Genomic DNA, 16,032 nt, shown 5'->3' on the forward strand with positions numbered 1-16,032 from the left:
TTTTTTCGTTTTTTAAAATTTTATAATAATACAAAATTTAAAATTTTTAAATTATAAAATTTATTTTACTGCCCTGTTGTAAAAATTACTCTCAGGTAAAATCATATTTAAAACATGAAAGTACTGAAATTTTGAGAGTAAATTTCAGTCTCTCAGGATATTTTACTCTGAAAAAAATTGATTATTCTTCTTTATAAACCATATATAACCACTTTATAAACCATTATGTTTTATATACACATTTTAAAAATAAGAATTTTCTATTTATTATATATTTTTTCATTTATTTTCCTTATTAAATAGGTATTCTTATAAGATAATTATCTAAATATTTTGGTAAACTATTATATATACTGTGTGTTTATTCTCTTATTATTATTATTATCTATGTTGTATATTCTATATATTATCTATTATCTATGTTACTATTTATATTAGTACGTATATTGTATTCTTTATAAATTGAGGAAATTCAATAAATCTTTGAATTTTAATATTATTTATAGAACTTTTAATAATTATAGAATATTTATATTTGAAAAGATATAAAAAATTTAAAAATTGATTTTATTTTCTTAAAGACAATTAAATTTTCCTGTAAGATATAATATTCAAATATTTCTATGATCTAATGATCTAATTAATTAGTTATTATTATATTAATTAGTTTTGGGTAACAGTAATTGAAATAAGAAATAAAAATATTTATAGAGAAATATTTCTTTAAATGATTAATTTGAAATAATAATTTGTTTATATGCTATAATATATTATTTCTAATACGATTTATTTAATTTTATAATATATTATAAATATTTCAATTATAAAGTTTTTAATTATAAATTTGATATGATTTATTAAAATTTATATCTTTTTTATATTTAAAAATTTATATTTACATGTTATAGCGTTAGAGATTAGTTTCATTAATTAGAGTTTCATTAATTAATAAATATCAGATATTTATTCTTCAAATAAATAAATAATATTTTTATTTTTTGTTAATTATATATTTTTTATTTATTTTCCTTGTTAAATAATAACCACAAAAATAATATTGAAAATAATCAATGCAAATTTAGATATATAAAATTCACAAATAAAGTATTTTAAATAATTATTTTTAATAATACAGTTAAAAAATTATTATTTCAATTCCATAAATATATTTAATATGCATTATGTAAAGTAAATACTCGAATATTATCTATATTTACATTTTAACGAGATTCAAAAAATTTTCTATTTAATAACTATTCCAAACTATTGTTTGAATTATATTCAACACTAATATTGATTCCCGTTGACACTATTGTCTAAGACTAATTAGCATTTGTTCAATAAAAGAAACTCATAAATGCCAACTCGACAAAAGATACTTTACCTCTCTTTATTTCATTTTAGTTATTTTCTACAATTTTCTACACGCTGGCGCAGCACGTCGATTCGAACAAACGGTCGAACATATTTTACACGAAAAAGTTCAAAGCGATACTGCTTTTTCAAAGGACATATCGTATTTCATAACCTAAAAATAGATGAATCTTCTGAGACTTCTCTTTCAACAGTTACGTACCCACCCTATTATTCCAAATTTTTTTCCTTCTTCTTTTCTCTCATATTCATTGTTTAATTATCTTAAATTTTGCGATGTCGAGTGAAATCCGTGAAATGATCATTTTGAAGAATAAAGAAATCGTTAAAGAAATCGTTAGTCAGCCTCTTTCTCAAAACGGACAATCCAAATGATCACACAACGAAATAACGAGATCACGTACGTTTCAAATATATTATACGTTTAGACTGAATGAAATGGTGGAAATTTTCTCGAGAATTTGCTTGAATGTTAGCGAAATGAAGTTGGTTGCTTGCATCCGAAATCATGGTAATTCAACACGATTTTCAACTGGATATAACTTTTCCTATAATTTTGATAATATATTCTACGCGAAAGGAAAATTTTCATGCTCCGAAATTATATTTATAAAGAATTATTTGATTATTAGTGATTGATTTTATTTTTTAATAGTTATTTATATTAGTAAAAAGAATTATGGAATTTTTATTCAAATAAAAATTTTATTTTACTCTTTACTGTTTCATTTTGTATCTTAAATAATTGAATATTAATATATTTAAAAAGATAAATTATTTTAATATTTATTACTTTATTTTATTTCTATATGATGAAATTCTTTCCTTTTTTTTTTCATATGAAATTTTTATTTTCACAATACAATAATCTTTTGTATTTCTATATCTAAATACATTATTTCTTTTATCTAAAATTTCTTATATTCAAAAGTTAATTAATTATAATATTCAAATAAAGTAAATATTAAAATAATCATTACTTAAATAATATTTATTAAAGATTAATATACCAAATAAGAAGTAACATTCAAATTTTGTTTGAATAATTATTTGAATAGAGAAGAATTTATTTTTTGAAGTGACATTATATAATAATATCTGAAATATTATTTCAAATATCATTTCATAAATATTTCATAGTATATATCATAATACTAATAGATATAATATTAGTAAATTCTAGTATAGTATAAATACTATAAGTATTTATATATATATATAATATACTATAATAGTATAGTATAAATACTAATATAGTATATTAGTAAATTCCTTTTACCAAATTTATCTTTTAACTTTTATTAAACCCAAAAATTTTAATGAAAAAATATGCATAGAACATAATGGATTATATATATGTATATGAAGTTACTTTTTTTTTTCAGTATAAAATCTTTGAGGGCTTGAAATCTCAAAATTTCACATTCTTTCACATTCTTTCTTTTAAAAATAATTTCTGAAAATAATTTTTATGATAAAATAGAACATTAAAACCTGAATATTTTATAATAAAATTTCTTGTTCCATCTTGTTACAAAATTTAAAAATCTATTTCATATAATTATATCTCGTTAAAAAGAAATTTATAAAACATTAATACACGTACATAATTTTTAGAGACTCGATTTTTAAATTTTTATTTTACTTTTTAAAATCAATCTTCCAAACTTGTTTCAAAATTTTATTCTATCTCATTTATAAGACATATTTTTCTCTTTCATTTTCTAATGAATAGAATCTAGAAAATCTAGAAAGAATATTTAATTCTCCGAATAATCATCATCAACTTTAATTTTGACTGCCCAAAAACTTAAATCTAACCGGTTTTTACCGTACCAATAATTTCATTTATCAATCTATCTATCATAGATAACTTTTCGACCAATCGAGATCGAAATGAGTAGCAGAAGAAAAAGTAATCATCGCGAGAACTGTGTGCTACGTACCTGGTGGCATTAATGGTGAAAATCGTCTCTATGGAACGGCGATCGATCACGCCACTAAGTAAATACTGAATGGCAATAAGAGCGAGGACGACGCAGGCGATCGCCTTGTAAAGGTGGGCACGATGCCACAGTGCCACGGCTGCGGCCACAGTCATCGCATGTGCGAGACACCATAACTCCCTCCTGTCGCCGTTAGATGAGTGCCGTACCGGACGAGGCGCTCCCTGCTGGCCGCTGTTGTTATCGTTGCAACAGTTGCTCCGCTGTTCTTCCACGACTTCTCCTTTCGAATCAAGAAGGACGCACCGTGCTGCCTCCGTTCTCTTTCGTTCCGATCAGCGGACGATTCGGCGAACGAGTGGAAACGGCCGGCGGGGCTGGACCAAGGGCCGAGGAAAGTAAAGGCCGCCCGGAGCTTCTCGCTTCCGCTCGCCAAGCGCATTACCCTCCGGCAGCGGTGCTCTCAGCGTAACGACACCTTAGATATCCTGGAAAATAAGGAAAAAATCATTTTTCTATTTTTACAATTAAAATGGAAGAACGTCGAGAAAAAGAATTATTATGATTTAGTTAGTTATGATAAATTCGATGAATATTTTTGAAGAACAAGGATTGTTGTGATGATAAAAGATTGTCCTGATAAAATATTTAGTAATGGAAAGTGACGCCAGAGGTCAGAAACTTCGCAGAAAAAGAAGAACGGAATAAGCAATGACGAGAGGAAATGGAAGAACTTGTTAGTAATTTATTTTTATATGAAAAACAAATTTTTTTTTATTTTCATATAAATTTTATGAAATAACATGCACTTTTTTTTTTATTTCTGATTATAAATCACAAGACTGTAGATATTTATGTATTATCCCAACAATGAGTGGCAATAATAATAGGAAACTGTGGTTTCATTTAATCTTCCTATTGTATTTATAAAAATTTGAGTCTATTCTATATGGTGAATCTAGAATTCTATTCTACGTGACGTCAAAACTGACAAATATATTTGAAAAATCATTTTCTGAATGAAAAATGGAAACTTTGGATTGATTCTCGAGTTTTTGTAGTCTAGAAATAGACGCATATACAATAGAACCGCGATTATCAGAATATTCGTTATTCTCTATTATCTCAATGTTCTATTATCTTTACAATATGTTGCCATACTACATTCAATCCCTTTTGTTCAATCCCGTTTAATTTTTATCATGAAATCGCGTTAAGCGAAACGTAGAATTAAAACCAAAGAAAACTGTCAACAAAAATAAACATTCGTGATATAATAAGAATTACAAGTTTATTAAATCAAGTGTTATGCGAAGGAAAAACTTTGTTGCAATTTTTGCATTGGATTGTATTAGAGAAAATTATTATTTCAACTGTTGGCATTTAACATTTAATTTAAGTTTTTTATCTTGATTTTGCGCATATATAAAAATATAAGAACCATGTGAATTTGAAATTTTTTATACTATATTTAAATTTGTTTCAATGCTTGCATTTATTTAATTATATTTTAAGTTTTTTTATTCATATTAATATAGGAATAATAAGTAGTAGTAAATGTTCTTTCATAATCAATAACAATAATTGATATATATTTATATTCTAATTATTTACAAAACTATAATAATTCAAAATGGATTTATTATTATTGAAATAAAATGTTATAATAAAATTGTTATAAGAATTACAAATTTATCAAAGATATATATAATATTGAAAATCAATGATTAATATTAAAATTCAAAAAAATAAAAAAATACAATTTATTTATAAATTGTATTATTTTGCTCAAATTGAAATAATATAACTGCTGTAATACTGATTTGAATTTATAATAAGAGAGAAACAACATTTATCTATAAAAGTCTTCAAAATATTTTAAACAAAACTACAATGTATGAATGAACTACATTGTTGATAAAAATAAAGAGACATCTTCTCAATTTGAAACATTCGTAATTCTCGATTTAAAGCATAAAAAAAAAAGGAACATCAAAAAATTTATTAAAAATTCAATTACTGAATGATGCATGTAACTTTGCAGTTAAAAAGATATGAGATGTAAAATTGTTTCTTCGTATCATTTCATTTAAAATCATCATAAAATTTAACGCAAAGAAAATTCTTGTTCTGTTATTTGAAAATTCTATTATTTAAACACATTTGTCTCTCTGTAATTTCGATAATTGAGATTCTATTGTATCGATAAATGTAGTTGTTAAGTCAAGAGGATTGTTCATATTTATATCAGAAAACCAGATGCACATCAGCAACTGATAACAAGAAATAAGAAAAGTTAGTCTTATCATTACCACGATTAATATTTTAACGATGATTTAATCTTATTTAATTTTATCTAATATTCATTGAATGCAATTAATGGAAGCACTCATATTTTCAAAGACACAAGATTATTGCTATAAATAATTCGAATACATCAACGTGATATATATATATATATTCAAATAAATAATTATTATTAAAAATTGAGTTTGAATATATTTGATTACTCGTACGTAGTTCATATCATTGCACTTTCCATAACTCGAGAACGAAGATAAATCGTCCTCTCGTGTATTAATAAAATACTTTACAGAATTTCCTAAATATGTTTCCCTATATTTAGCAAAGTTTGTCAGTTTTAATCCAAAATATCATGGAATATTCATCTTTTCGACAAAATAAATGAAAAATCAATTTACTTGTAAAATATGTTTCATTTAAAATAAAGAGATTGTGTAATCTAATTTAAATAAATAAAGTTTGTAATAAAAATATAATAATAATTAAAAAATATGATTAGGTATAGTACTAAAAACTATGTACAATAAATGTGAGATCTTGTGTAATCTAATTTAAATAAATAAAGTTTGTAATAAAAAGTATAATAATTAAAAAATATGATTAGGTATAGTGAAAACTATGTACAATAAATGTGAGATCTTCATAATTTTTCAAATAAGAAACACACGAAATTCTTCATTTATTCTAATATCTTTTCGGCAATGATATTCTTCGAAGCATTTTGATCTTTTGATAGTTAAAACTGATAAAAAAACTAATTATTTCTATGATTATATATTTCAATTTAAACTAAATCTTTCTATTTTTATCTTCTAGATAATATGAAAAATAATGTACGATGGAAAAAACTAAAGAAAATAATTTTTAATATAAAATAAAATCCAACGTTATTACTAAACATATTACTTGAAAATAATAAATTCATTTATTGCACGCAATATTGTACATATATGGTTATATCTAATTAATAAATGTATGTTTATTGAAAATTTCTATCGACAAGATAAATTCACATTCTGATGAAAAATACGATTCCAAAAGTAAATTTAATCAAATGTAGAAAAATTCAACAAGTTTTTTCATAAAATAGAATAAAATAGAAAAATTCGATTGAAAGAAAAAGTCGTGGAAGTTTAATCTACACAGAATAAATAAAATAATTATCTGAAATATCTCGATTGTTTTTAATGACATTAAAAAATATTCAAAAGTTAAAAGTTGAAAGTTAAAAGTTTGAGCATATATTTCGATATTATATTAAATTTTTTGTACGTGAATAAGAGTAACGAATTATGTGAAAATCAATTTTTAAATGGAATCGTATATTTTTTTGCATTAATCGATGCAACTCGATATTCTCTGTAAAAGAATATTAATTCGCATATATATATAAAAAATTATTTATTTAAGAGATATTTAAATTTCATAAAATGAAATACAGAGAAAGTATGAATTGATGAGTATTGTTTCGTATGCATTTCTTATTTCTAAAAAATTATTTTGAGAAATACATTACAAAATTCAAATTAAAATATCTTCTATATTAGTGATTTTCCATGAATTTAATGCTTCTTTAAAAAATAATTATTTTTTAGAAAATGATTAATGTATGAAAAATTACGATCTATCAAAAAACTAAAAATAATATTAAAATATGCACCTTTCGAAATCATACAACTTTTATTTAAAACATTTTTTAATATTATTAAAGCATCAAAATAATTTAAATAATTTTATTCTCGATATTTTTTATAAGTACATTTAATATGAATTATTTAAAAGGTAACAATAAAAGGTTTCTATATTCTTTTATTTCAAAATATGATAAATAAATTAAATTTTAAAAAGATTTTTAAAAAAAAATCTTCGTATATTATTAAATGTAATTTAATACATTATATACAGGATGTTAATATATGGAAATCTTTAGAAGTCAAAATAACCATAAAAATTGATATAGAAAAGTATTGGTTAAAACTTATTTATTATAATTTAAATTTGTACTAGATGAAAAAAGACACAGATAGACTTTTGTCCCCATTTAATATATTTTATTCTACCTCAATCTCGTTTCTTCTAATTAAATTGCTTATAATTTAAAACACAAGTTTCAACTGATATTTTTGTATATCAATTTTTGTGTTTGTTTTGATCTCGAGAATCGATTTTTCGGAAGCTATTCCATTTAATATGTCAACAATCCTGTACAGTATAAAAAAAAGAAGTAGTTATTTTATTACCAGTTTTGCTTAAAAATAGAAAAATATTTTTTCCTTGATAAGAAAAAAAAATGTATATTTTTATCGATAAAATAAATATAATAAACTTTTTGATATATATATATATAAGATATAGTTAAAAAAAATTGAAAATCATTGATACATAAATACACAGGAAACGATAAGCCTGAATTTGAAATGTATATATATATATATATATTTATCAAAAAGTTTATTATATATATATATATATATATATATATGAAATATAGTTAAAAAAATTGAAAGTCATTGATACATAAATATACAACGATAAGCCTGAATTTGAAAGGCATCATTGCAGTATCGCGCGTGATGATAAAGGTCAATGTTACGTACATATTCCATGTAATAATGAATATTCGATGGCGACATGTTAGATAGCGCATATGAAAATTAACAAACTGGGGATTGGAATGGAAAATTTCAAGAATTGTTAATAAACTCTCATCTATGTATTAATGTTGAAAAAGTGCTTTTATGAATTATTTTTTCATAAGGGAAAATTTGAAATTTAGATTAAAACATTAAAATATTAAAAATATTTCAATTTCAAGCAAATATTTGTATAATGTTTCTATTTTATTTACACGCTAAATCACGAGCAAATTATTTATTATTTACATTCACGTTCGATATAAATAAAATATGTTCTTTTTTTTTATTGAAATGCTATGCTTCGAAGATAATTATGTTCTATTTTCTCTTTTTTTATTTTTTAAATATTGAAAATGTAATACTACATGTAATAGCACTTCAATATATGAATCATACTGGTATAAGTATCCAATCGACTTGAAAATGAAATGCTACTATAATTTCACGTTAATTTAAAATACTCGATTCAATTAATTACTAATGATCATTAACATTACGTTAAATCTAAACGAGCATAAAAATGTAAAAACAAAAAAAATTATTTTTTTCTTAAGTACCAATTAATAAATAACGATTTCGTGATATAATTAATATTATCACAAATTTCAAATAAATCTTAACCTTAAAATTATTGCACCGTATGACACGATACATTTCAAAAATCCATTTTCCCGCCATAAAGCTCAATGATTTCTAGTGCTAAACGAATTTGTTCGTACGCAAAGATCAGAGAATAGGATTCGGTAAGTCTTAATTGAAATAATCAAATGTGCAACGCGATCACCGCCAACTGTATTCTCTATAAACTTTGCCCCTGACTTTGAATTCAAATACATAGTTTACCCACGCACGCTAGTGTAGCTACTGTTTGCCGAAGTTAGGTTAAGTTGGTAGTTAGCAGCCTTTCGCGATTACCATCGGTTTACAATGTCTTCATAACAAGCAGAGTGTATGTGTGAACAATTACGTGATTTTCTTAATACAATGTAATAAATAAGAGTTAGAAACGAAATATAATTATATCGGATAATTTTACAGCATTGTTTCCTTGACTTAAGTTAAACTTCATTTGGAAAGTTTATCAAATTCGAATTAATATTAATACAAACGTAATTTTTGTTTCTAAAATATTAGCAAAAAGAAAATGTTTAATTCTACATAATTTTTTATATTCACAATATTTTTCGATAGAAAGTTTAAAATCAGAAATTAAAGAAATATTTCGAATAACACGTATTTTCAAATACACATTTCTTTTGAATTCGAACATCGGTCACGAATTACTTCGTCATTCTTTTATTTCAAATTTACCAAAAAAAAAAAAAAAAGAAAAAATAATTCAAAAAACAATAAGATAATATTACTTCTCCTTTACAAATCCATTTATGAAAATTTATGAAAATCCATTACGATATTAACCGTGGATATTTATGAAGGTAGCATATTCGAAAATTACTGCGTTTTAAATTATCGTATGATAATCATGAAATGATATAATATTCGAAAATTATCAGAAATAACCAATTATTTCCATATATATAAAACAAACAACACGTTGTTCCAATAATCGAATAATGTCGCACAAGCGCCCCCACGTGAATAAGATTATATTGAATAAAATGGCGCGTTAATCCGAAATAATGCCGTTTGAAAGACCTTCAGGTCCGATCGCTGGTCATACACCAGCAATATAACATAAACAAAGAATGAACGGTGTTTAGCGTGACTAACAGCGTGAATGAATCGCGATGCATCGCCGCTCGGTGCAATTCAGTGTGTAAAATCTACAATTACAATGGTTATCGCAATACAGCGAGTAACCGAGTCCCTACGAATTCTCATGCGCCTCTCTTTGCTCGCGTGTCAAACAAATTAGATTAAATCGATCGGATTAACATAGATCTTATCGAAATAACGTTACGTTTGTTGCATTCCCGGTGAAGCCGGTTAATACAGAGATATTATAGGATTTATCCGAAACAATACGTTGTCGAATAATTATTTCAATAAAACTTTTTCGTTTCAATTTTTTTTTAATATACGAATAATAAAGTGTATTTGATACGTTATATCGTTTAAATATTTGTTATTTGATTATTTCGTTGGAAAAAGACGATGGATTTTAGAGAGTCATTTTTCTTATTTGTATTATCTCTTGTGTTTTCCTTTGAATGTCAAATCCTATTTTAATATTCGATATTTAAATATTTTATTATTTCGTTTCATTAAACGAATACAAAGATGTTTTCTCGTTCTCGGAATTTTCGTATTTTTTAATTTTTACATTTCTTTGTCCTTTGTTCCTTATACAAGAAAAAGAAGTATATTAATTTATTCTATAATCTATCATCTATTTTTCGTTATTATTCAAAAATGATAAAATCTTGGAATTTATTTCAAATAAATTTATCTTTCTATTCGAAGTATATTATTTCTTCTTTTATTTTAATCTCAAACGAACGAAAATTACATTATATTTTTATAAAATTAGAAATCGACGAGATATTAAAAATTCTGAATATCTTCACGAACAAATACGTAAAAATAAAGATTTTTGTGACCTCGTCGATCGAAATTGAAATTAGATATTTTGCATCAAATTAAAGCACTTTTAATACGGCCGAATGCGGATCAGAAATTGCCGGCGAGATAAAAACATTAAAAACTCCGAAAAAACGCGTCATCAAGATTCAGAGCACGGTCGAAAGCGCTCGAAAAATTAAAACAAAGTCGAATCCTTGAAACACCTTGGATATTGCGGTTGGAAAGCTGTGACGTTATTTCCCTTAAAAAAAAAAAAAAAAAAAAAAAAAAAAAAAAAAAAAAAAAAAAAAAAAAGAAAGCGGAGCACACGCATCGGTGTGGAATTCTCTTGGAAAATGCATTTGAAATTTTCTCTGCCGCTTCGAATAATTTCCACCGCGTGGCCACGTATCGATTTTCTCGTCGGTGCACGGATTGCATTGCGTGGGCGGCATACTCAAAGAGGATATCATCGTCGACTCTTCCCAAGAAAACTTCTCGATAGTGTATTATCGTGTTCATCCTTTACACAGTGCGTCGAGAAAGTAATGAGATTAGTCGAAAATAATACTCGAAGATATCGAATCGTTAAACTGCAAACAAATTTTCTATTTTTTTTCTTCTAAAATTTGAACGATTTGCAAGAAGGATTCGATATATTTTTGAAAGAGTTTTTTTTTTTAACTTAAATCATGTAATTTAATATCAAGTTCGAATTAGAAATCGTTCGATTTCAATTTTAGCAATGGGATCGAAAATTAGCTTTGCTGATGGTGAATCAAAAAAAAGTAAGGAGAGTGGTTAAATATAGGAATTCCTTTTTTAGCTAAAAAAAATCGTTGTTATCGTTATTGATGTGTATACAGAGGCTCGAGACTGAAGCATGATAATGTATTTGCAGTAACAACGTTTTTAGATAAAAAAGGAATTTCTTTTTTTTAAGTTTAATTATTTACCTTTTTTATTTTAACTCTAACTCTACTTTTAATTTTACACTTAAAATTGAAATTGAAAGATAAATGATATTTAATAAAATATTCGATAAGACGATTAAATACAGTTCAAGCAGATTATTCAATAATTTTTCGTTGTTGTTGAAAGGTTAAGGTTAAGGTCTTCGAAGGAAAGAAATAACAAATTTGCAATCTTATATCCACTATTATTTTGCATCTTTACTATTATCTTTATTTTCTTATCGTATCGTGTGCAACAATTTTTATCTGTGTTTCGAAGAACTTTATGCTAAATAGAAACGAAGAAGAATTCTGTGTGCAAATAATTCTACATTCATAAAAAAAAAATAACATTTTTTTAATTTAATTTAAATATAGGTTAATTTTCGAATAAATTAAATTCAAGAAATACATTTGTTAATTTGTTAATTTTCTTAATTCTTAATCAGATATTGATGATCAATAGAAGGTAATTCCACGTGTGAAAATAAGCAAAAAATACAGAACAATTTTTTTTGAATTAAAAACATGAGCAATATATTCGAATCTAATCAAGAAATTATATTTGAAAATTTTTCAAACTTGATTTACTTGAAAGAATCTTAAATGAAAAAAATATTCTTTTTTTTTTTTTTTTAAATTATTTTTCTATATAAAATTTACTATCTTGCCTCGTATTCTCGTAAATTCAGCGACACCCTGTATGCATGAAACATTGAGGAAGGATGAATCGTTCACGTTCGATACGTAGAAGGAAGAAACAACCCTTGTGCATTTATTTACACTGTTTCCTCTCTGTTTCTATTTTGAATCAAAAGTATCTTGCTCAGATATAAAAATTATTATAAGCAAATAACAAACAACAAGAAAAATGACAACATTTTGTCTTTAATTCGATATTCATCAAAGAAAGGTACAAAGTTGAATTTTCAACAAAGTTTCAAAAATTCCAAAAGTTTCTGTTAAAAATTATTAAAATGAATGAATTTAAATCATAATCCAACTAATCAACTTTTCAATCTAGATTATTTGGTTATAGAGTATTTTTAAATGTACAAAATTTTTCTTACCATAAATTTTTATATATTTAATCGTCAAATGTTATTAACAGGTTCAAAAGAGAAAAGGAAAACAAAAAATTTTTTAAAACAAACTTTAGCCAAACATGTCAGATTGCACGAAGATATCTTTTTAGGAAAAGGAAGTTGGTTAACTTCCAATGTTATACGTCTTGTTCCCTTTACAATGAAACACGGACTTATTACGGGCATGTTAGGCGTATCGGTTTTCCTGTTATATGGAGATTGCGAAATACGATCAAGTTTGTTCGATGTAACATGGATCCTCCTCTGTGTACAACAATCGATAGTTACAGTATCTTTCAAAAATATTCCACTTTGCTCGATTTTGTAAAAAAAAGTATCCATTTTAACCGCATATAAAATGTAACAGTGTTTACATAATTTTGCATTAAAAAAGAGAAATAAGAATCTATGTTTAAGCTGAATTATTCCTTTATTAACTCAATTAAATATTAAAAAGGAATCCAAATTTCAAAATTGCTTAATTAATTGGAAGCTAAAAATGATAAGGAAAATAGGATTGAAATTTTCCTTCAAACTTCATGTTTTTCAAAATTTTTAAAATTATATATATCGTTCCAAAAAAAAAAAATACCAAAACTTTGTTGATCACTCTAAAAGATTTATATATTCAAATTTATTAAGCATTATTAGAAAAGAAAATATTTCAATATACAAACGATTAAGAAAACTCATAATTATTAAAAGAAATTCCATTCCTACGAATAACATGTAAATAATTTCGAAATTAATTTTATAGAAAAAATAAGATTTATTGGGTTAAAATTTAATTTATCAAAAATCATTATATAACCTCGTATTTACATCCAGAAAAATTACTTTCTATCTAACCGTGGTAGTGGTATCGTGGAACGATACTTAATTACTTCCTCTTTACAGCACAAGCTTGCGGATTCCGAGCCAATTAATTGGATGCGTATTTGCTCGCTTATTATACATATACGTCGTTGATGGCTGCCGATAACGATCGTTCCCCTTTGCAAATAGAATCACATTTCCCCATTTACAAAATATATATATATATATTCCAGATCGACAGACAGTTTAAATCATAATCCAACTAATCAACTTTGATCTAGACTCTTATAAAGTATTCTTAAACGTACAAAATTTTTACATTCAATCATACTCGTCAAATGTTATTAACAAAAGAAAAAAGAATTTGTTCACGAATATATCGTGTTAATAATCTCGAGAAAGCGAAGCGGGGGAAAGAGAAGAGAGATTTCCATTGATCGCAAAATCCTCCCCATTCCCCCTTCGGCTGGCCTGGATATCTCCATGATTGATCCGGTCCATCAAGGAGGAAGTCGACGCCGTATCTGGCGAACGATAGCCAGAAACCGCATTTCTAAACTTCCGATAACTCGATAAACATCCGAAGGACGCAACGGTTTGCAAGGGTTTCAATCTATACAGTTCCACGAGACTTCTTTCCACGATATACATCTCTCCTGTGATGTGAAAATGCTGTGCACGCGTGTGTGTGTGTGTGTACAGTGTGCAAGGATCAAAAGCGATAGATACGTATATAGGCGTGCATCAGAAACAAGCGGAAACATACGTGTGCCGATAGGTGTGTATATATACCGTATTTTGTACGGTTCCATCGGGAGGCAGACAAGGGAGACAAAAGGGAAATGCTATCAAAGAGATTGTAAAGTACACCGGTCGTTTTATGGCTCGAACTTTATTTTCCATCGCTTTATAGTATATAGCCTGTCCACGAAAATCGACGGAACGTGAGCTCGTTCATCTGGACGTAATTGTATTTATCACTTTATTTCGTGTTTCTGCATCATGTATTGTTAATTGTATCGAAGTTATGTAGTTTCTTTTTTTTTTTAAATAATTTTCAATCGATTAAAAGATATTAGTAGATTTAGCTTAAAATTGGAGAGATTTTTAGAAAAATTCAATGCTTTTGTGAGATATTTTATTTTTTTTTTTGAGTGTAAATGGTGGAAAAATTATTAAATATAACTGTATGTGATTATATTGAATAATTTCTCGATTAATTATTAATAATTTCATAGAAATATAATGCTATTCTTTCTTTTTAGTTTTTTGTTTATTTATTTTGTTTGATTTTCATCGATATTCGATAATTGTTTCATGAATAAAGTTTAAATCAATATTTTACTTCAATTTATGTAATTTAATTAGTGTAAACGTTAATTGAAAAAATATGTGAAGAATAATAAAAAATAAAAAATTAGATCAATTTGTCTAATGACAATGTATTTGTTTAAATAATATTGACAATTTTATGTAGTATAATATATAAATAATATAGCATATATATATAATAGTATAAATATAGTATAACCTAATATTTTCGTCGAAATCTTTTTTTACATTTAAGGTAATCTCAATCTGTCGATATTTTAGCTTCTCATGAATTTAAATGAGACTTTTTTTAACCATCTTTTATGACGTAAAGCATTTCTTATATTTTATCTTTCTATATATAAGAATCTATTAAATTAAATCTCTTATCTCTTATTCTCGCTCGAGTTTGTCTAACTATTTATTAATTTTTTTTAAAATTAAATTGGAAAATGATTCTGTAAACAGAAATAGAATAGAAAATTTTTTATTTTTTTTTCAATCGTTTTCTCCTACAAAAATGAATAATATCTGTCAAAAATAATACGACTATAATTATAATATATTAAAGAATATTTATTTTATTTTTATTGAATATTATTTTTTATTGCATTCTTAGTATTACAAATTGTAAATTTGTCCAACTTTTCATATTTTAAAAATATTAAAACAAACGTATCATTTATTTCTATTGATTTAAGATACTTCAAAAGAAGTTTCTAGAAATGCGAACGATTTAAATTAAAGAGGCCGGAATATTTCCTAGGAAAAATATTTCTCTACAACCACTTCATTTAGAGAAAGTATAAACAACAAAAAAGTAAATATAAGTTGTTCGCTAACAAGTAAATATCAAAATATCTCATGTTATATAAATAATTATATATTATATAAATTTATGTAATGATAATATTATATAAATATTATATAAATAAACGAATAAAAAAAAGAATCACATTTATAATACTTTTTCTCATTTTAGCATAAAATCTAAAAAATTTCGTTAAATCTAAAAAACTAACTTTTTTAAATTAATTCTAATTTTTTTAATTCAGTTTTTTCTAAACTATTAAATAGCATTACT

The 16,032-nt window shown here is 25.0% G+C and overlaps 1 protein-coding gene across 5 annotated transcripts in view; it reads right to left on the reverse strand.

Annotated features, from left to right (window-relative positions):
- Positions 1–16,032, reverse strand: part of LOC411365 (beta-1,4-N-acetylgalactosaminyltransferase bre-4) — a 99,904-nt gene that overhangs the window by 28,907 nt on the left and 54,965 nt on the right. For all 5 annotated transcript variants that reach the window (XM_006557254.2, XM_006557256.3, XM_006557255.3 and 2 more), the window contains one exon: positions 3,321–3,808. In XM_006557254.2, coding sequence (XP_006557317.1) covers positions 3,321–3,475 — 155 coding nt within the window. In that variant the 5' untranslated portion in view covers positions 3,476–3,808. The remainder of the gene's footprint in view (positions 1–3,320; positions 3,809–16,032) is intronic.

Source organism: Apis mellifera, linkage group LG3 (assembly GCF_003254395.2).
Source record: "Apis mellifera strain DH4 linkage group LG3, Amel_HAv3.1, whole genome shotgun sequence".
NCBI lineage: Eukaryota > Metazoa > Arthropoda > Insecta > Hymenoptera > Apidae > Apis > Apis mellifera.